This window comes from Oncorhynchus kisutch, linkage group LG29 (genome assembly GCF_002021735.2).
Source record: "Oncorhynchus kisutch isolate 150728-3 linkage group LG29, Okis_V2, whole genome shotgun sequence".
Classification (NCBI taxonomy): Eukaryota; Metazoa; Chordata; class Actinopteri; order Salmoniformes; family Salmonidae; genus Oncorhynchus; species Oncorhynchus kisutch.
In genome coordinates this window covers 46653683-46676407 of record NC_034202.2, presented here as the reverse complement: position 1 = coordinate 46676407, position 22725 = coordinate 46653683, and the positions used below count along the sequence as shown (strand labels likewise).

Here is a 22725-nt window from a genome sequence, read left to right as displayed (position 1 = left end):
TGTTAGTGTATCAGATAGTACCACACACACACACACACACACAGAAAGGACAACTATTTTTGCTAATGATTCTACTAGATGTATCTGCTTGGCCTACTAGTTTATCAAGCCTGGTATTTTTTATTCAACTTTTCACATAACACATTACCTGTCGTTGTTGATGAAGCCATCAGTGTCCTCAGGGCAGTAACTCAGGTCACTATCAAAGGCCTCGTGATGGCGTGTCCTTTACATAGAAGTCGAGGGAGACTGGCAACAATGGAGGATACTCGTGTCGCATGACACACATTTATTCTGAGGTGTTGCCTGACAAGCTGTGAAAATAGTTTTATAATTCGCCAGATGTGATAGCTGCCGTTTTACTGGCCCCTAACCAACTGTGCTATTTATTTAGTTTGGAACTCATTTTGTACATTTTGAGGCAAGTCAGTTAATTAAGAACAAATTCTTATTTTCAATGACAGCCTACTCCAGCCAAACCCGGACGACGCTGGGCCAATTGTGCACCACCCTATTGGATTGCCAATCACGTCCGGTTGTGATACAGCGTGGATTCGAACCAGAGTATCAGTAGTGACGTCTCTAGCACTGAGATGCAGTGCCTTAGACTGGTGCGCCACTCAGGAGCCATGAATGTTGCTGCCACTGTCTCTTATGACCTAAAAGAGCTTCTGGACATCAGAACAGTGATTTCTCACCTCGAACTGTATTACTTTCCGGAGGCCAAATCCCCGTCATTGCCGTGAAGAAAAGACGGAAATACAAGGGGTGAAGGTCGGGGTGCCTTGTGAGGATTTGTAGGCGGACGAGTAAATCACCACTACCATCGGTTCTATTGGCCAATCACTGGACAACAAACTAGATGATCTACGGTCGAGATTATCCTACCAACGGGACATTAAAAACTGTAATATCTTATGTTTCACTGAGTCGTGGCTGAACGACGACACGGATGGCTAGGTTTTCCTAACATCGACAGGACAGAGCAGCTACGTCTGGTAAGAGGAGGGGCGAGGGTGTGTGTCTATTTCGCAATAACTGCAGGTGCACGATGTCTAATATTAAATAAGTCTTGAAATATTGCTCGCCTGAGGTAGAGTACCTCATGATAAGCTGTAGACCACACTATCTACCAAGAGAGTTCTCATCTATAATATTCGTATCCGTCTAGTTTATATATCCGTCTAGTCCTGGTGATCCTAACTGACCAAAGACAGGTAATTTTTACTAGGGTTAAATGTCAGGAATTGTGAAAACTGACTTTAAATGTATTTGGCTAAGGTGTATGTAAACTTCCGACTTTAACTGTATGTACTAGGCAGTGTCAGAGGCCCAAAAAATTGTTGCAGACTCTGGTCACCCAAGTCTTAGACTTTTCTCTCTGCTACCTCACGGCAAGTGGAACCGGAGCACCAAGTCTAGGTCCAAGAGGCTCCTTAACAGCTTCTACCCCCAAGTCATAAGACTGCTGAACAGCAAACATGCTTCTCGCTGTTTATTATCTAACCATAGTCGCTTTACCCCTACCTACATGTACAAATGACCTTGAATAGCTTGTATCCCAGCACATTGACTCGGTACCGGTGCTGTCACGGTCATCCTTCTCTTCCTCTGAAGAGGAGAGGAGAGATGGATCGGAGGACCAAAATGCGGCGTGGTATGTGTTCATCATTAATTTTAAATAAAGAAAACAATGAACACTGAAACACTATACAAAAACAACTAATGCGAACTGCGCTGAAACAAGCAATCAACATAGACAATCACCCACAAACAAATGATTGTGTCCCACTTGTTGTTGATTCTTCACAAAAAAATACAGTTTTATATCTTTATGTTTGAAGCCTGAAATGTGGCAAAAGGTCGCAAAGTTCAAGGGGGCCGAATACTTTCGCAAGGCACTGTATATTAGGGCAGCAGCCTCTAAGGTGCAGGGTTGAGTAACCGGGTGGTAGCCAGCTAGTGATGGCTAGTTAACAGTCTGATGGCCTTGAGATAGAAGCTGTTTTTCAGTCTCTCGGTCCCAGCTTTGATGCACCTGTACTGACCTCACTTTCTGGATGATAGCGGGGTGAACAGGCAGTGGCTCGGGTGGTTGTTGTCCTTGATGGCGGGGTGAACAGGCAGTGGCTCGGGTGGTTGTTGTCCTTGATGAACGTTTAGGCCTTCCTGTGACATCGGGGTGCTGTAGGTGTCCTGGAGGTCAGGCAGTATGCCCCTGGTGATGCGTTGGGCAGACCAACCGGCGTGGAGAGCCCTGCAGTTGCGAGTGGTGCAGTTTTTGTACCAGGCAGTGATACAGCCCAACACGATGCTCTCAATTGTGCATCTGTAAATATTTGTGAGGGTCTTAGGGGCTGAGTCCTGAGGTTGAAAGGTGATGTTGTCTGTGTGGGTGGACCATTTCAGATTGTCAGTGATGTGTGTACGCCCAGGAACTTAAAACTTTCCATCTTCTCCACTGTCCCGTCGATGCTGTCTCCCGAAGTCCATAATTTTGTTGACCTTGAGGGAGAGGTTGTTTTCCTGGCACCTCACCGCCAGGGTCCTCACCTCCTCCCTGTAGGTTATCTTGTCATTGTTGGTAATCAGGCCTACTACTGTTGTGTCATTTGCAAGCTTGATAACTGAGTTGGAGGCGTGCATGGCTACGCGGTCATGGGAGTACAGGAGGGGGCTGAGCGCGCACCCTTGAGGGTCCCCTGTGTTGAGGATTAGCGAAGTGGCGGTGTTGTTTCCTACCCCCCCAGGTCTAGGATCCAGTTGCACAGGGCAGGGTTCAGACCCAGGGCCCTGAGCTTAATGATGAGCTTGGAGGGTACTATGGTGTTGAAGGATGAGCTACAGTCAACATACAGCATTTTTACATAGGTATTCCTCTTGTCCAGATGGGATAGGGCAGTGTGCAGGGCGATGACGATTGCATCGTCTGTGGATCTTTTGGGGCGGTAAGCAAATTAAAGTGGGACTTGGGTCTTACTTTTACTTTCATGGGTACAGGAACAATGGTGGACATCTTGAAGCAAGTGGGGACAGCATGATGCCGTCTGGGTCGGCATCTTGCGAGAGTTAACATGCTTAAATATCCTTCGGAGCGGGCCACATTGATGGCACTGTATTATCCTCAAAGCGGGTGAAGAAGGTGTTTAGGTTGTCCGGGAGCACGTTGGTGGTTTTCCCTTTGTACTTTTATTTTATTTTATTTCACCTTTATTTGACCAGGTAGGCAAGTTGAGAACAAGTTCTCATTTACACTTGCGACCTGGCCAAGATAAAGCAAAGCAGTTCGACACATACAACGACACAGAGTTACACATGGAGTAAAACAAACATACAGTCAATAATACAGTATAAACAAGTCTAAATACGATGTGAGCAAATGAGGTGAGATAAGGGAGGTAAAGGCAAAAAAGGCCATGGTGGCAAAGTAAATACAATATAGCAAGTAAAACACTGGAATGGTAAATTTGAAATGGAAGAATGTGCAAAGTAGAAATAAAAATAATGGGGTGCAAAGGAGCAAAATAAATTAATTAATTAAATACAGTAGGGAAAGAGGTAGTTGTTTGGGCTAAATTATAGGTGGGCTATGTACAGGTGCAGTAATCTGTGAGCTGCTCTGACAGTTGGTGCTTAAAGCTAGTGAGGGAGATAAGTGTTTCCAGTTTCAGAGATTTTTGTAGTTCGTTCCAGTCATTGGCAGCAGAGAACTGGAAGGAGAGGCGGCCAAAGAAAGAATTGGTTTTGGGGGTGACTAGAGAGATATACCTGTTGGAGCGTGTGCTACAGGTGGGAGATGCTATGGTGACTTTACCTAGCAGGGTCTTGTAGATGACATGGAGCCAGTGGGTTTGGCGACGAGTATGAAGCGAGGGCTGGCCAACGAGAGCGTACAGGTCGCAATGGTGGGTAGTATATGGGGCTTTGGTGACAAAACGGATTGCACTGTGATAGACTGCATCCAATTTGTTGAGTAGGGTATTGGAGGCTATTTTGTAAATTACATCGCCAAAGTCAAGGATTGGTAGGATGGTCAGTTTTACAAGGGTATGTTTGGCAGCATGAGTGAAGGATGCTTTGTTGCGAAATAGGAAGCCAATTCTAGATTTAACTTTGGATTGGAGATGTTTGATATGGGTCTGGAAGGAGAGTTTACAGTCTAACCAGACACCTAAGTTTTTGTTTGTTGTCCACGTATTCTAAGTCAGAGCCGTCCAGAGTAGTGATGTTGGACAGGCGGGCAGGTGCAGGTAGCGATCGGTTGAAGAGCATGCATTTAGTTTTACTTGTATTTAAGAGCAATTGGAGGCCACGGAAGGAGAGTTGTATGGCATTGAAGCTTGCCTGGAGGGTTGTTAACACAGTGTCCAAAGAAGGGCCAGAAGTATACAGAATGGTGTCGTCTGCGTAGAGGTGGATCAGAGACTCACCAGCAGCAAGAGCGACCTCATTGATGTATACAGAGAAGAGAGTCGGTCCAAGAATTTAACCCTGTGGCACCCCCATAGAGACTGCCAGAGGTCCGGACAGCAGACCCTCCGATTTGACACACTGAACTCTATCAGAGAAGTAGTTGTTGAACCAGGCGAGGAAATCATTTGAGAAACCAAGGCTGTCGAGTCTGTCGATGAGGATGTGGTGATTGACAGAGTCGAAAGCCTTGGCCAGATCAATGAAAACAGCTGCACAGTAATGTTTCTTATCGATGGCGGTTAAGATATCGTTTAGGACCTTGAGCATGGCTGAGGTGCACCCATGACCAGCTCTGAAACCAGATTGCATAGCAGAGAAGGTATGGTGAGATTCGAAATGGTCGGTAATCTGTTTGTTGACTTGGCTTTCGAAGACCTTAGAAAGGCATGGTAGGATAGATATAGGTCTGTAGCAGTTTGGGTCAAGAGTGTCCCCCCCTTTGAAGAGGGGGATGACCGCAGCTGCTTTCCAATCTTTGGGAATCTCAGACGACACGAAAGAGAGGTTGAACAGGCTAGTAATAGGGGTGGCAACAATTTCAGCAGATAATTTTAGAAAGAAAGGGTCCAGATTGTCTAGCCCGGCTGATTTTTAGGGGTCCAGATTTTGCAGCTCTTTCAGAACATCAGCTGAACGGATTTGGGAGAAGGAGAAATGGGGAAGGCTTGGGCGAGTTGCTGTGGGGGGGTGCAGTGCTGTTGACCGGGGTAGGAGTAGCCAGGTGGAAAGCATGGCCAGCCGTAGAAAAATGCTAATTGAAATTCTCAATTATGGTGGATTTATCAGTGGTGACAGTGTTTCCTATCTTCAGTGCAGTGGGCAGCTGGGAGGAGGTGTTCTTATTCTCCATGGACTTTACAGTATCCCGGAACTTTTTTGAGTTGGTGTTGCAGGAAGCAAATTTCTGCTTGATAAAGCTAGCCTTAGCTTTTCTAACTGCCTGTGTATAATGGTTTCTAGCTTCCCTGAACAGCTGCATATCACGGGGGCTGTTCGATGCTAATGCAGAACGCCATAGGATGTTTTTGTGTTGGTTAAGGGCAGTCAAGTCTGGGGAGAACCAAGGGCTATATCTGTTCCTGGTTCTAAATATCTTGAATGGGGCATGTTTATTTAGGATGGTTAGGAAGGCATTTAAAAAAAATATCCAGGCATCCTCTACTGACGGGATGAGATCAATATCCTTCCAGGATACCCCGGCCAGGTCGATTAGAAAGGCCTGCTCGCTGAAGTGTTTCAGGGAGCGTTTGACAGTGATGAGTGGAGGTCGTTTGACCGCTGACTCATTACGGATGCAGGCAATGAGGCAGTGATCGCTGAGATCTTGGTTGAAGACAGCAGAGGTGTATTTAGAGGGCAAGTTGGTTATGATGATATCTATGAGGGTGCCCGTGTTTAAGGCTTTGGGGAGGTACCTGGTAGGTTAATTGATAATTTGTGTGAGATTGAGGGCATCAAGTTTAGATTGTAGGATGGCTGGGGTGTTAAGCATGTTCCAGTTTAGGTCGCCTAGCAGCACGAGCTCTGAAGATAGATGGGGGGCATCCGTTCACATATGGTGTCCAGAGCACAGCTGGGGGCAGAGGGTGGTCTATAGCAGGCAGAAACGGTGAGAGACTTGTTTTTAGAGAGGTGGATTTTTAAAAGTAGAAGTTCAAATTGTTTGGGTACAGACCTGGATAGTAGGACAGAACTCTGCAGGCTATCTTTGCAGTAGATTGCAACACCGCCTCCTTTGGCAGTTCTATCTTGTCTGAAAATGTTGTAGTTTGGGATTAAAATGTCAGAATTTTTGGTTGTCTTCCTAAGCCAGGATTCAGACACAGCTAGAACATCCGGGTTGGCAGAATGTGCTAAAGCAGTGAATAGAACAAACTTAGGGAGGAGGCTTCTAATGTTAACATGCATGAAACCAAGGCTATTACGGTTACAGAAGTCGTCAAAAGAGAGCGCCTGGGGAATAGGAGTGGAGCTAGGCACTGCAGGGCCTGGATTCACCTCTACATCGCCAGAGGAACAGAGGAGGAGTAAAATAAGGGAACCGCTAAAAGCAATAAGAATTGGTCATCTAGAACGTCTGGAACAAAGAGTAAAAGGAGGTTTCTGGGGGCGATAAAATAGCATCAAGGTATAATGTACAGACAAAGGTATGGTAGGATGTGAATACAGTGGAGGTAAACCTAGGTATTGAGTGATGAAGAGAGAGATATTGTCTCTAGAAACATCATTGAAACCAGGAGATGTCATTGCATGTGTGGGTGGTGGAACTAATAGGTTGGATAAGGTATAGTGAGCAGGACTAGAGGCTCTACAGTGAAATAAGCCAATAAACACTAACCAGAACAGCAATGGACAAGGCATATTGACATTAAGGAGAGGCATACTTAGTCGAGTGATCAAAAGGGTCCAGTGAGTAGAGAGGTTGGTTGGGGGTCACGGCGAGTTAGACAGCTAGCCAGGCCATCGGTAGCAAGCTAGCATAGGATGGAGGTCTGTTATTAGCCACCTCTTCTTCAGGAGATTAGTGGGGTTCTGTGTGGAAGAGGGGATTAATCCAAATCACACAACAACAACAAAAACAATAGATATAGTTATAGAGGCCCAAGAAGAAAAAATAATAATTATTATAATAAAAATAAATAAATAAATTGTCTGATTGTCTATTCAGATAGCAGGCGATAAGACAGCTAACGGTTAGCGGGCCGCAGATGGGCGTTCAGGTAACGTCGCGACGGAGGAGCCAGCCCGGATAACTCCTTCGGGTAGATAACGTCGGCAGTCCAGTTGTGAAGGCCCGATGGGGCTCCACGTTGGCAGTAAAACGGGTCCGGATAGGTGATTGTAGCCCAGGAGTGATTGATGGAACTCTTCAGCTGGCTAGCTCCGGAATAATTGATGTTTGCTCCGGATTCGACGATTTTGATTGCCTGTAGACCCTGACACTTATGTATCGTGGCTGAGCTGTTAAATTGCGACTCCACTTTGTCTCTATACTGACGTTTTGCCTGTTTGATTGCCTTACGGAGGGATTAACTACACTGTTTTTTAACTACACCATGTTCCCAGTTACCTTGCCATTTTTAAAATCCCCAGCTAGAAGTGTTATTTATTTATTTATTTTATTTAACCTTTATTTAATTAGGCAATACATGGGGCCTCGGGATATGAGGTTTCCAGTTTGCATAAAGTCCAGTGTAATTCTTGGAGGGCCGTGGTGATATCGGCTTGTGGTGGAATATACACGGCTGTGACTATAACCAAAGAGAATTCTCTTGGGAGGTAATACGATCAGTATTTGATTGTGAGTTAACCATGAAACCGACACCAAAACCCTTCTTCTTCCCGGAGAGTTCATTATTCCTGTCTGAGCTATGAACTGAGAACCCAGCTGGCTGTATGGACGGGGACAGTATATCCTGAGAGAGCCGTGATTCATAGAGTATGTTACCCTCCCCGATGTCTCACTGGAAGGAGATCCTCGCGCAGAGCTTGTCTACTTCATTGTCCAGAGACTGAACATTAGCGAGTAATATACTCGGAAGCGGTCGATGGTGTGCACCCCTCATGAGTCGGACTAGAAGTTATTTCTGGCTGTATGTAATAACACAAAAACCATTCTGGGATAATAATGTAAGAAATAACACTCAACAAAACAAAATACTGTAAAGTTGCTTAGGAGCTAGAAGCAGATCATGTCTGTCTGTGCCATCTCTGAATTGTTTTCCCCACAAGGTTAGTTATACAAGAATGCATGTTTGTCCTATATGTTTAACAGTCTGGTAAGCAGGCCAGAGCAAAGCAGTATGTTTCTGATCAATGTGATTGATCAGTGATCATCTCTCTACTGACCTACCGATCAATACCACAGAGATATCCCTGTGAGGAAAGACCCACGTGGTCCAACATGCCCTCTGTTCCAAAACTCTGTCCTATCTACTAACTGTACACTGTTCATTTCCCTTTATGGTTTCCTTTTTATTATTTTCCCAGTATACTACTTCCTGTAGTCCTGGATGATTATAATCAGATGCTTTACTGATGGTGACACAGGGCTAACTCTCCCTGGGCTAGTTAATTGTTTGCCATATGATCAATAGTTCTGGATGATGATTGATTATTGTCAATTCATGATTAGATTATATATGTGTGTCCAGGTGACAGACAGACTGAATCATATTGACAGATGTTTATACTGTAGATTCTTATTCTATAATGTGTGTGTTATCTGTCCCCAGATAACGGTTATGGACAGTCCAGTAATGTCCCGTCTCTCCACTGTGTGTGTCTCTGTCCCCAGATAACGGTTATGGACAGTCCAGTAATGTCCCGTCTCTCCACTGTGTGTGTCTCTGTCCCCAGATAACGGTTATAGACAGTCCGGTAATGTCCCGTCTCTCCACTGTGTGTGTCTCTGTCCCCAGATAACGGTTATGGACAGTCCAGTAATGTCCCGTCTCTCCACTGTGTGTGTCTCTGTGTCTCTGTCCCCAGATAACGGTTATGGACAGTCCAGTAATGTCTTGTCTCTCCACTGTGTGTGTCTCTGTCCCCAGATAACGGTTATGGACAGTCCGGTAATGTCCCGTCTCTCCACTGTGTGGGTCATAGTCCACATCCAAGATGAAAACGACAACATCCCCACATTCACCGAGTCCGTCTACCGGATCAGCCTACCGGAACGCGACCGGAACAAGCGCGGTGAACCCATCTATCGGGTGTTTGCGTCCGACCTCGACCTGGACACCAACGGCAACATCACATACAGTATCGTCGGGGGTAACGATGATGAGAAGTTCAGCATTGACCCGCTGACCGCAATGGTGTCGTCACACAAGATGGTCACGGCAGGAAGCTCCGACATCATCACCGTAAGTGTCCCTTGTCTGTAGCATCCCTTTGTCAAAATCTACTTGCGGGCCAGAAAAAGGGCAGTTATTTGAAAATATGTAGATCCATTATAATGTTTTATATATTTAAGTAGGCAAGTCAGTTTAGAACAAATTCTTATTTACAATGACACCTACCCCAGCCGACACTGGACCAATGGTGCGCCTGCCAAATGGAGCTCCGAATCACAGCAGGTTGTGATGCAGTCTGGAATCGAACCAGGACTGTAGCACTGAGATGTAGTGCCTTAGACCGCTGTGCCACTCAGGAGACCAACACACCTACTCATTAAAGGGTTTTGTCATATTTTTACTAATTTCTCATTTCTACTAATACATATGGAATCAGGTAGTAACCAAAAAAGTGTAAAACAAATCTAAATATATATTATATTTAAGATTCTTCAAAGTAGCCAATCTTTGCCTTGATGACAGCTTTGCACTCTCTTGGGATTCTCTCAACCAGCTTCACCTGGAATGGTCGCGCTTGAAGGAGTTCCCACATATGCTGAGCATTTGTTGGTTGCTTTTCCTTCACTCTGCGTTCCAACTCATCCCAAAACATCTCAATTGGGTTGAAGTCGGGTGAATGTGGAGGCCAGGTCATCTGATGCATCTGATCACAGGTTGCAAGTTCGAATCCCTGAGCTGACAAGGTAAAAATCTGTAATTCTGTCCCTGAACAAGGCAGTTAACTTCTTATGGTATAGGGGACGCTTGCGTCCCACTTGGCCAAAAGCCAGGGAGAATGCAGCGTGGCAAATTAAAATGAAATGATCTAAAAATCAAACTTCCATTAAATCACACATGTAAGATACTCAATTAAAGCTACACTCGTTGTGAATCCAGCCAACATGTCCGATTTTAAAAAGGCTTTTCGGCGAAAGCACAAGAAGCTATTATCTGATGATATCACAACAGTAAACAAAGAGGGTAGCATATTTCAACCCTGCAGGCACTACACAAAACACAGAAATAAAATATAAAACATGCCTTACCTTTGACGAGCTTATTTTGTTGGCACTCCAATATGTCCCATAAACATCACAATTTGTCCTTTTGTTAGATTAATTCCGTCCATATATATCCAAAATGTCCATTTATTTGGCGCATTTGATCCAGAAAAAACTGCTCAAATCTTGCGCAACTGTCAAGAGTGTTACGCAGTTCCTAGATGGCCATACTTCTTCATTGCACATCCAGTGGAAGCGGTAGGAACTGAAAACAAGTTCCTAAGAAATATCGTTTCCCAATGACAGCTCACTGAGCAGAGAGAGACCTCAACAACAACAAAAATTCTGAATGGTTAGTCCTCTGGGTTTTGCCTGCTACATAAGTTCTGTTATACTCACAGACATGATTCAAACAGTTTTAGAAACTTCAGAGTGTTTTCCATCAAAATCTACTAATAATATGCATATCTTATATTCTTGGCATGAGTAGCAGGAAGTTGAAATAGGGCACGCTATTTATCCAAAGTGAAAATGCTGCCCCCTATACCTTAAGAAGTTAATACCACAGTTCCTAGGCTGTCAATTTAAATAATAATTTGTTCTTATTAACTGACTTGCCTAGATAAATAAAGGTTAATTTAAAAAATTTTTTGTTTAAGTGCAAACCAGATGCGTTGGTATATCACTGCAGATTGTAGCCATTCTGGTTAAGTATGCCTTGAATTCTAAAAAAATCACTGAAAGTGTCACCACCAAATCACCTCTTCCTCCCTGCTTCACGGTGGGAACTACACATCCGGAGATCATCCGTTCACCTACTCTGCGTCTCACAAAGACACGGCGGTTGTAACCAATGATCTCAAATTTAGACTCATCAGACCAAAGGACAGATTTCACCGGTCTATTGTCCATTGCTTGTGTTTCTTGACCCAAGCAATTATCTTCTTCATATTAGTGTCCTTTAGTAGTGGTTTCTTTGCAGCAATTCGACCATGAAGGCCTGATTCACGCAGTCTCCTCTGAACAGTTGATGTTGAGATGTGTCTGTTATTTGAACTCTGTGAAGCATTTATTTGGGCTGCAATTTCTGAGGCTTGTAACTCTAATGAACTTAACCCCTGCAGCAGAGGTAACTCTGGGTCCTCCTTTCCTGTGGCGGTCCTTATGAGAGCCAGTTTCATCATAGCGCTTGATAGTTTTTTCGACTGCACTTGAAGAAACTTTCAAAGACTGACCTTCATGTCTAAAAGTAACGATGGATTGTCGTTACTCTTTGCTTATTTAAGCTGTTCTTGCCATAATATGGACTTGGCCTTTTACCAAATAGGGCTATCTTCTGTATACCACAACTGATTGGCTCAAACGCATTAAGAAGGAAAGAAATTCCACAAATGAGCTTTTAACAAGGCATTCCAGGTGAATACCTCATGAAGCTGGTTGAGAGAATGCCAAGAGTGTGCAAAGCTGTCATCAAGGCAAAGGGTAGCTGCTTGGAAGAATCTCAAATATAAAATATATTTTGATTTGTTTAACACTGTTCTGGTTACTACATGATTCCATATGTGTTATTTGAAAGTAGAAAATTGTAAAAATATAGAAAAACCCTGTAATGAGTAGGTGTGTCCAGACTTGACTGGTACTGTATATATATATATATATATATATATATATATGTCCGTTATAATTTATATAAATGTATAGGTCCGGGATGCTGGCCTTCTAGGCAGAGTTCCTCTGTCCAGTGTCTGTGTTCTTTTGCCCATCTTAATCTTGTCTTCTTATTGGCCAGTCTGAGATATGGCTTTTTCTTTCCGCGCTTTGCAATGTACGGAAAACCTAGAAGGTACTCTGCCTAGGAGGTCAGCATCCCAGAGTCACCTCCCCACTGTTGACGTTGAGACTGGTGTTTTGCGGGTACTATTTAATGAAGCTGCCAGTTGAGGACTAGGTGAGGCGTCTGTTTTTCAAACTAGACAATCTAATGTACTTGTCATCTTGCTCAGTTGTGCACCGGGGCCTCCAACTCTTCATTCTATATTGGTTTGAGCCAGTTTGCGCTGTTCTGTGAAGGGAGTAGTACACAGCGTTGTACGAGATCTTCAGTTTCTTGACAATTTCTCACATGGAATAACCTTCATTTCTCACAACAAGTATAGACTGACGAGTTGCAGAAGAAAGCTCTTTGTTTCTGGGCATTTTTGAGCCTGTAATCGAACCCACAACTGCTGATGCTCCAGATTCTCAACTAGTCTAATCTAAAGAAGGCCAGTTTTATTGCTTCTTTAATCATGACAACAGTTTTCAGCTGTGCTAACATGATTGCAAATGGGTTTTCTAATGATCAATTAGCCTTTTAAAATGATAAACTAGGATTAGTTAACACAACGTGCCATTGGAACACAGGAGTGATGGTTGCTGATAATGGGCCTCTGTACTCCTATGGCATACTTCGGCATACTTTCTATCTAGTTTTAGATGTTAAAGAGTGGCCAGGTGTTTTTCCTCTTTTCTACCATTCCCCCTGATATAAGATGAATGCACTGAGTCGCCTACCCCTGATACCTGATATAAGATGAATGCACTGAGTCGTTCACCCCTGATACCTGATATAAGATGAATGCACTGAGTCGCTCACCCCTGATACCTGATATAGGATGAATGCACTGAGTCGTTCACCCCTGATACCTGATATAAGATGAATGCACTGAGTCGTTCACCCCTGATACCTGATATAAGATGAATGCACTGAGTCGCCTACCCCTGATACCTGATATAAGATGAATGCACTGAGTCGTTCACCCCTGATACCTGATATAAGATGAATGCACTGAGTCGTTCACCCCTGATACCTGATATAAGATGAATGCACTGAGTCGCCTACCCCTGATTCCTGATATAAGATGAATGCACTGAGTCGTTCACCCCTGATACCTGATATAAGATGAATGCACTGAGTCGACTACCCCTGATACCTGATATAAGATGAATGCACTGAGTCGCTCACCCCTGATACCTGATATAAGATGAATGCACTGAGTCGCTCACCCCTGATACCTGATATAAGATGAATGCACTGAGTCGCCTACCCCTGATACCTGATATAAGATGAATGCACTGAGTCGTTCACCCCTGATACCTGATATAAGATGAATGCACTGAGTCGCTCACCCCTGATACCTGATATGAGATGAATATAGGTGTAGGTGTTAGCAACATGGAGGTGGCTCAGCTCTACCTAGCCTTCCAATAGGCTCTGCTCTACCTAGCCTTCCAATAGGCTCTGCTCTACCTAGCCTTCCAATAGGCTCTGCTCTACCTAGCCTTCCAATAGGCTCTGCTCTACCTAGCCTTCCAATAGGCTCCGCTCTACCTAGCCTTCCAATAGGCTCAGCTCTACCTAGCCTTCCAATAGGCTCCACTCAACCTATCTTTCCAATAGGCTCCACTCAACCTATCTTTCCAATAGCTTCTGCCATGTTGCTGAGACCTGTCTGGTAACATGAGATCAGCAATGACTGAAGGATTGGAGGGTCTGTCTGTCTCTGTCTCTGTCTCACTCTCTCTGTTTATCTCTCTCTCTTTCTCTCTGTCTCTGTCTCTTTCTCACTCACTCTCTCTCTTTCTCTCTCTTTTTCTCTCTCTCTCTCTCTCTCTCTCTCTCTCTCCCTCTCTCTCTCTCTCTCTCTCTCTCTCGCTCTCCAGATAAAGGCCCTAGATGGTGGAAGCCCTCCTCTATGGTCTACAGTAAAGCTCCATATGGTGTGGGTTCGTAAGCCTGTTCCCTCTCTGCTGCCGCTGGTGTTCTCCCAGCGCTACTACAACTTCTCCGTCTCTGAGGCCACAGCTGTAGGTCAGCCTGTAGGACTGGTGTCTGTACGACAGACGGACACACCACTCTGGTTTGACATCATAGGTGAGGAGAGGTGAGGGGTGTGGTGATGGTGGTGATGGTGGTGGTGATGGTGGTGGTGGTGATGGTGGTGGTAATGATGGTGGTGATGGTGGTGGTAATGATGTTGGTGATGATGGTGGTGATGGTGGTGGTGATGATGTTGGTGGTGGTGGTAATGATGGTGGTGATGGTGGGGGTGGTAATGATGGTGGTGGTGGTGCTGGTGCTGGTGGTGATGGTTGTGGTGATGGTGGTGGTGGTGGTGGTAGTAGTGGTGGTGGTGGTAGTAGTGGTGGTGGTAGCGGTGGTGGTAGTGGTGATAGTGGTGGTAGTGATGGTAGTGGTGGTGGTTGTGGTGGTGGTGGTGGTAGTAGTGGTGGTGGTAGCGGTGGTGGTGGTAGTGTGAGTCCTTGTTTGTGTGATGCATTATGGTATAAATGTTGAATGGCTTTCTCTCCCCCCATTCCCTCCCCCCCCCTTCTGTCTCCCCCTTCCCTTCTCCCCTACCCCTTTCTAAAGGAGGGAGGGTAGCCAGGGAGGTATTCTATATACCTAAATACATCTGTGGGAGGAACTGCTCATCTGAAGCAGGTACAGTATGACAACAAACTACACATTTTCACTTTACTTCCTGGTTCTGGTCAGCTGACATGGGTACAGTAACAGAACAATTTAGTCCCAATCCCAAATTCGACACCATGAGATAATCTCTAGAATCCTTCTCTTTATGACATCATCCCTCAGCTTTAGACCAAAACAACAAAAAAACACTGTTGTTTTTCAAAAACGCAGACTGCAGTTTAAACGTCCGATTCTCTATCTGTCAGTATTCAAACTGGCTATGAACAAGGAGAAAATATACCCTCAGTAATCAAACTAGCTATGAACAAGGAGAAAATATACCCTCAGTAATCAAACTGGCTATGAACAAGGAGAAAATATACCCTCAGTAATCAAACAGACTGACACAAGACAGGAAATCTTCTCTCAATCGTCTTTCCCAGTGCTCACAGTAGACAGACTAACACCAGTCAGACAGACGGTCACCAGACAGCCAATCGAGTCTCAGTATTATGATGGTCACCAGACAGCCAATAGAGTCTCAGTATACGGATGGTCACCAGACAGCCAATAGAGTCTCAGTATTAGGATGGTAACCAGACAGCCAATAGAGTCTCAGTATTATGATGGTCACCAGACAGCCAATAGAGTCTCAGTATTAGGATGGTAACCAGACAACCAATAGAATCTCAGTATTATGACGGTCACCAGACAGCCAATAGAGTCTCAGTATTATGATGGTCACCAGACAGCCAATAGAGTCTCAGTTTTATGACAGTCACCAGACAGCCAATCGGGTCTCAGTATTATGATGGTCACCAGACAGCCAATAGAGTCTCAGTATTAGGATGGTAACCAGACAGCCAATCGAGTCTCAGTATTAGGATGGTAACCAGACAACCAATAGAATCTCAGTATTATGACGGTCACCAGACAGCCAATAGAGTCTCAGTTTTATGATGGTCACCCGACAGCCAATCGAGTCTCAGTATTAGGATGGTAACCAGACAACCAATAGAATCTCAGCATAATGACGGTCACCAGACAGCCAATAGAGTCTCAGTGTTATGATGGTCACCAGACAGCCAATAGAGTCTCAGTTTTATGACGGTCACCAGAGAGCCAATCGAGTCTCAGTATTATGATGGTCACCAGACAGCCAATAGAGTCTCAGTTTTATGACGGTCACCAGACAGCCAATCGAGTCTCAGTATTAGGATGGTAACCAGACAACCAATAGAATCTCAGTATTATGACGGTCACCAGACAGCCAATAGAGTGTCAGTATTATGATGATCAGCAGACAGCCAATAGAATCTCAGTTTTATGATGGTCACCAGACAGCCAATCGAGTATCAGTATTAGGATGGTAACCAGACAACCAATAGAATCTCAGTATTATGACGGTCACCAGACAGCCAATAGAGTCTCAGTATTATGATGTTCACCAGACAGCCAATAGAGTCTCAGTTTTATGACTGTCACCAGACAGCCAATAGAGTCTCAGTATTATGATGGTCACCAGACAGCCAATAGAGTCTCAGTTTTATGACGGTCACCAGACAGCCAATAGAGTCTCAGTATTATGATGGTCACCAGACAGCCAATAGAGTCTCAGTTTTATGACGGTCACCAGACAGCCAATCGAGTCTCAGTATTAGGATGGTAACCATACAGCCAATAGAATCTCAGTATTATGACGGTCACCAGACAGCCAATAAAGTCTCAGTATTATGATGGTCACCAGACAGCCAATAGAGTCTCAGTATTAGGATGGTAAACAGACAACCAATAGAGTCTCAGTATTATGATGGTCACCAGACAGCCAATAGAGTCTCAGTATTATGACGGTCACCAGACAGCCAATATAGTCTCAGTATTATCATGGTCACCAGACAGCCAATAGAGTCTCAGTATTAGCATGGTCTCCAGACAGCAAATAGAGTCTCAGTATTATGACGGTCACCAGACAGCCAATAGAGTCTCAGTTTTATGATGATCAGCAGACAGCCAATAGAATCTCAGTTTTATTACGGTCACCAGACAGCCAATCGAGTCTCAGTATTATGATGATCAGCAGACAGCCAATAGAATCTCAGTTTTATGACGTTCACCAGACAGCCAATCAAGTCTCAGTATTATGACGGTCACCAGACAGCCAATAAAGTCTCAGTATTATGATGGTCACCAGACAGCCAATAGAGTCTCAGTATTAGGATGGTAACCAGACAACCAATAGAGTCTCAGTATTATGATGGTCACCAGACAGCCAATAGAGTCTCAGTTTTATGACGGTCACCAGACAGCCAATAGAGTCTCAGTATTAGGATGGTAACCAGACAACCAATAGAGTCTCATTTTTATGATGATCAGCAGACAGCCAATAGAATCTCAGTTTTATGACGTTCACCAGACAGCCAATCGAGTCTCAGTATTATGATGATCAGCAGACAGCCAATAGAATCTCAGTTTTATGACGTTCACCAGACAGCCAATCGAGTCTCAGTATTATGATGATCAGCAGACAGCCAATAGAATCTCAGTTTTATGACGTTCACCAGACAGCCAATCGAGTCTCAGTATTATGACGGTCACCAGACAGTCAATAAAGTCTCAGTATTATGACGGTCACCAGACAACCAATAGAGTCTCAGTTTTATGACGGTCACCAGACAGCCAATAAAGTCTCAGTATTATGATGGTCACCAGACAGCCAATAGAGTCTCAGTATTAGGATGGTAACCAGACAACCAATCGAGTCTCAGTATTATGATGGTCACCAGACAGCCAATAGAGTCTCAGTATTATGACGGTCACCAGACAGCCAATATAGTCTCAGTATTATCATGGTCACCAGACAGCCAATAGAGTCTCAGTATTAGCATGGTCACCAGACAGCAAATAGAGTCTCAGTATTATGACGGTCACCAGACAGCCAATAGAGTCTCAGTTTTATGATGATCAGCAGACAGCCAATAGAATCTTAGTTTTATTACGGTCACCAGACAGCCAATCGAGTCTCAGTATTATGATGATCAGCAGACAGCCAATAGAATCTCAGTTTTATGACGTTCACCAGACAGCCAATCAAGTCTCAGTATTATGACGGTCACCAGACAGCCAATAATGTCTCAGTATTATGATGGTCACCAGACAGCCAATCGAGTCTCAGTATTAGGATGGTAACCAGACAACCAATAGAGTCTCAGTATTATGATGGTCACCAGACAGCCAATAGAGTCTCAGTTTTATGACGGTCACCAGACAGCCAATAGAGTCTCAGTATTAGGATGGTAACCAGACAACCAATAGAATCTCAGTATTATGACGGTCACCAGACAGCCAATAGAGTCTCAGCATTATGATGGTCACCAGACAGCCAATAGAGTCTCAGTATTATGACGGTCACCAGACAGCCAATAGAGTCTCACTATTATCATGGTCACCAGACAGCCAATAGAGTCTCAGTATTATCATGGTCACCAGACAGCCAATAGAGTCTCAGTATTATGACGGTCACCAGACAGCCAATAGAGTCTCATTTTTATGATGATCAGCAGACAGCCAATAGAATCTCAGTTTTATGACGTTCACCAGACAGCCAATCGAGTCTCAGTATTATGATGATCAGCAGACAGCCAATAGAATCTCAGTTTTATGACGTTCACCAGACAGCCAATCGAGTCTCAGTATTATGACGGTCACCAGACAGCCAATAAAGTCTCAGTATTATGACGGTCACCAGACAACCAATAGAGTCTCAGTTTTATGACGGTCACCAGACAGCCAAAAGAGTCTCAGTATTATTGGGGTCACCAGGCAGCCAATAGAGTCTCAGTATTAGGATGGTAACCAGACAACCAATAGAGTCTCAGTATTATGATGGTCACCAGACAGCCAATAGAGTCTCAGTTTTATGACGGTCACCAGACAGCCAATCGAGTCTCAGTATTAGGATGGTAACCAGACAACCAATAGAATCTCAGTATTATGACGGTCACCAGACAGCCAATAGAGTCTCAGTATTATGATGATCAGCAGACAGCCAATAGAATCTCAGTATTATGACGGTCACCAGACAGCCAATAGAGTCTCAGTATTACAATGGTCACCAGACAGCCAATAGAGTCTCAGTATTAGGATGGTAACCAGACAGCCAATCGAGTCTCAGTATTAGGATGGTAACCAGACAACCAATAGAATCTCAGTATTATGACGGTCACCAGACAGCCAATAGAGTCTCAGTATTATGATGATCAGCAGACATCCAATAGAATCTCAGTATTATGATGGTCACCAGACAGCCAATAAAGTCTCAGTATTATGATGGTCACCAGACAGCCAATAGAGTCTCAGTATTAGGATGGTAACCAGACAACCAATAGAGTCTCAGTATTATGATGGTCACCAGACAGCCAATAGAGTCTCGGTATTATGACGGTCACCAGACAGCCAATATAGTCTCAGTATTATGACGGTCACCAGACAACCAATAGAGTCTCAGTATTAGCATGGTCACCAGACAGCAAATAGAGTCTCAGTATTATGACGGTCACCAGACAGCCAATAGAGTCTCAGTTTTATGATGATCAGCAGACAGCCAATAGAATCTCAGTTTTATTACGGTCACCAGACAGCCAATCGAGTCTCAGTATTATGATGATCAGCAGACAGCCAATAGAATCTCAGTTTTATGACGTTCACCAGACAGCCAATCAAGTCTCAGTATTATGACGGTCACCAGACAGCCAATAAAGTCTCAGTATTATGATGGTCACCAGACAGCCAATAGAGTCTCAGTATTAGGATGGTAACCAGACAACCAATAGAGTCTCAGTATTATGATGGTCACCAGACAGCCAATAGAGTCTCAGTATTATCATGGTCACCAGACAGCCAATAGAGTCTCAGTATTATCATGGTCACCAGACAGCCAATAGAGTCTCAGTATTATGACGGTCACCAGACAGCCAATAGAGTCTCATTTTTATGATGATCAGCAGACAGCCAATAGAATCTCAGTTTTATGACGTTCACCAGACAGCCAATCGAGTCTCAGTATTATGATGATCAGCAGACAGCCAATAGAATCTCAGTTTTATGACGTTCACCAGACAGCCAATCGAGTCTCAGTATTATGACGGTCACCAGACAGCCAATAAAGTCTCAGTATTATGACGGTCACCAGACAGCCAATAGAGTCTCAGTATTAGGATGGTAACCAGACAACCAATAGAGTCTCAGTATTATGATGGTCACCAGACAGCCAATAGAGTCTCAGTATTATGACGGTCACCAGACAGCCAATATAGTCTCAGTATTATCATGGTCACCAGACAGCCAATAGAGTCTCAGTATTAGCATGGTCACCAGACAGCAAATAGAGTCTCAGTATTATGACGGTCACCAGACAGCCAATAGAGTCTCAGTATTAGCATGGTCACCAGACAGCAAATAGAGTCTCAGTATTATGACGGTCACCAGACAGCCAATAGAGTCTCAGTTTTATGATGATCAGCAGACAGCCAATAGAATCTCAGTTTTATTACGGTCACCAGACAGCCAATCGAGTCTCAGTATTATGATGATCAGCAGACAGCCAATAGAATCTCAGTTTTATGACGTTCACCAGACAGCCAATCAAGTCTCAGTATTATGACGGTCACCAGACAGCCAATAAAGTCTCAGTATTATGATGGTCACCAGACAGCCAATAGAGTCTCAGTATTAGGATGGTAACCAGACAACCAATAGAGTCTCAGTATTATGATGGTCACCAGACAGCCAATAGAGTCTCAGTTTTATGACGGTCACCAGACAGCCAATAGAGTCTCAGTATTAGGATGGTAACCAGACAACCAATAGAATCTCAGTATTATGACGGTCACCAGACAGCCAATAGAGTCTCAGTATTGTGATGGTCACCAGACAGCCAATAGAGTCTCAGTATTATGACGGTCACCAGACAGCCAATAGAGTCTCAGTATTATCATGGTCACCAGACAGCCAATAGAGTCTCAGTATTATCATGGTCACCAGACAGCCAATAGAGTCTCAGTATTATGACGGTCACCAGACAGCCAATAGAGTCTCATTTTTATGATGATCAGCAGACAGCCAATAGAATCTCAGTTTTATGACGTTCACCAGACAGCCAATCGAGTCTCAGTATTATGATGATCAGCAGACAGCCAATAGAATCTCAGTTTTATGACGTTCACCAGACAGCCAATCGAGTCTCAGTATTATGACGGTCACCAGACAGCCAATAAAGTCTCAGTATTATGACGGTCACCAGACAACCAATAGAGTCTCAGTTTTATGATGGTAACCAGACAACCAATAGAGTCTCAGTATTATGATGGTCACCAGACAGCCAATAGAGTCTCAGTATTATGACGGTCACCAGACAGCCAATATAGTCTCAGTATTATCATGGTCACCAGACAGCCAATAGAGTCTCAGTATTAGGATGGTAACCAGACAACCAATAGAATCTCAGTATTATGACGGTCACCAGACAGCCAATAGAGTGTCAGTATTATGATGGTCACCAGACAGCCAATAGAGTCTCAGTTTTATGACGGTCACCAGACAGCCAATCGAGTCTCAGTATTAGGATGGTAACCAGACAACCAATAGAATCTCAGTATTATGACGGTCACCAGACAGCCAATAGAGTGTCAGTATTATGATGATCAGCAGACAGCCAATAGAATCTCAGTTTTATGATGGTCACCAGACAGCCAATCGAGTATCAGTATTAGGATGGTAACCAGACAACCAATAGAATCTCAGTATTATGACGGTCACCAGACAGCCAATAGAGTCTCAGTATTATGATGATCAGCAGACATCCAATAGAATCTCAGTATTATGACGGTCACCAGACAGCCAATAAAGTCTCAGTATTACAATGGTCACCAGACAGCCAATAGAGTCTCAGTATTAGGATGGTAACCAGACAGCCAATCGAGTCTCAGTATTAGGATGGTAACCAGACAACCAATAGAATCTCAGTATTATGACGGTCACCAGACAGCCAATAGAGTCTCATTATTATGATGATCAGCAGACATCCAATAGAATCTCAGTATTATGATGGTCACCAGACAGCCAATAAAGTCTCAGTATTATGATGGTCACCAGACAGCCAATAGAGTCTCAGTATTAGGATGGTAACCAGACAACCAATAGAGTCTCAGTATTATGATGGTCACCAGACAGCCAATAGAGTCTCGGTATTATGACGGTCACCAGACAGCCAATATAGTCTCAGTATTATCATGGTCACCAGACAACCAATAGAGTCTCAGTTTTATGACGGTCACCAGACAGCCAATAAAGTCTCAGTATTATGATGGTCACCAGACAGCCAATAGAGTCTCAGTATTAGGATGGTAACCAGACAACCAATCGAGTCTCAGTATTATGATGGTCACCAGACAGCCAATAGAGTCTCAGTATTATGACGGTCACCAGACAGCCAATATAGTCTCAGTATTATCATGGTCACCAGACAGCCAATAGAGTCTCAGTATTAGCATGGTCACCAGACAGCAAATAGAGTCTCAGTATTATGACGGTCACCAGACAGCCAATAGAGTCTCAGTTTTATGATGATCAGCAGACAGCCAATAGAATCTTAGTTTTATTACGGTCACCAGACAGCCAATCGAGTCTCAGTATTATGATGATCAGCAGACAGCCAATAGAATCTCAGTTTTATGACGTTCACCAGACAGCCAATCAAGTCTCAGTATTATGACGGTCACCAGACAGCCAATAAAGTCTCAGTATTATGATGGTCACCAGACAGCCAATCGAGTCTCAGTATTAGGATGGTAACCAGACAACCAATAGAGTCTCAGTATTATGATGGTCACCAGACAGCCAATAGAGTCTCAGTTTTATGACGGTCACCAGACAGCCAATAGAGTCTCAGTATTAGGATGGTAAC

General features: G+C 44.0%; 1 protein-coding gene across 1 annotated transcript in view; it reads left to right on the top strand.

The window, feature by feature from the left end:
* Window positions 1-22725, top strand: part of fat3b (FAT atypical cadherin 3b) — a 333323-nt gene that overhangs the window by 99214 nt on the left and 211384 nt on the right. Inside the window, 2 exon segments of the mRNA XM_031809102.1 lie at window positions 9027-9341; window positions 14015-14225. Coding sequence (XP_031664962.1) covers window positions 9027-9341; window positions 14015-14225 — 526 coding nt within the window.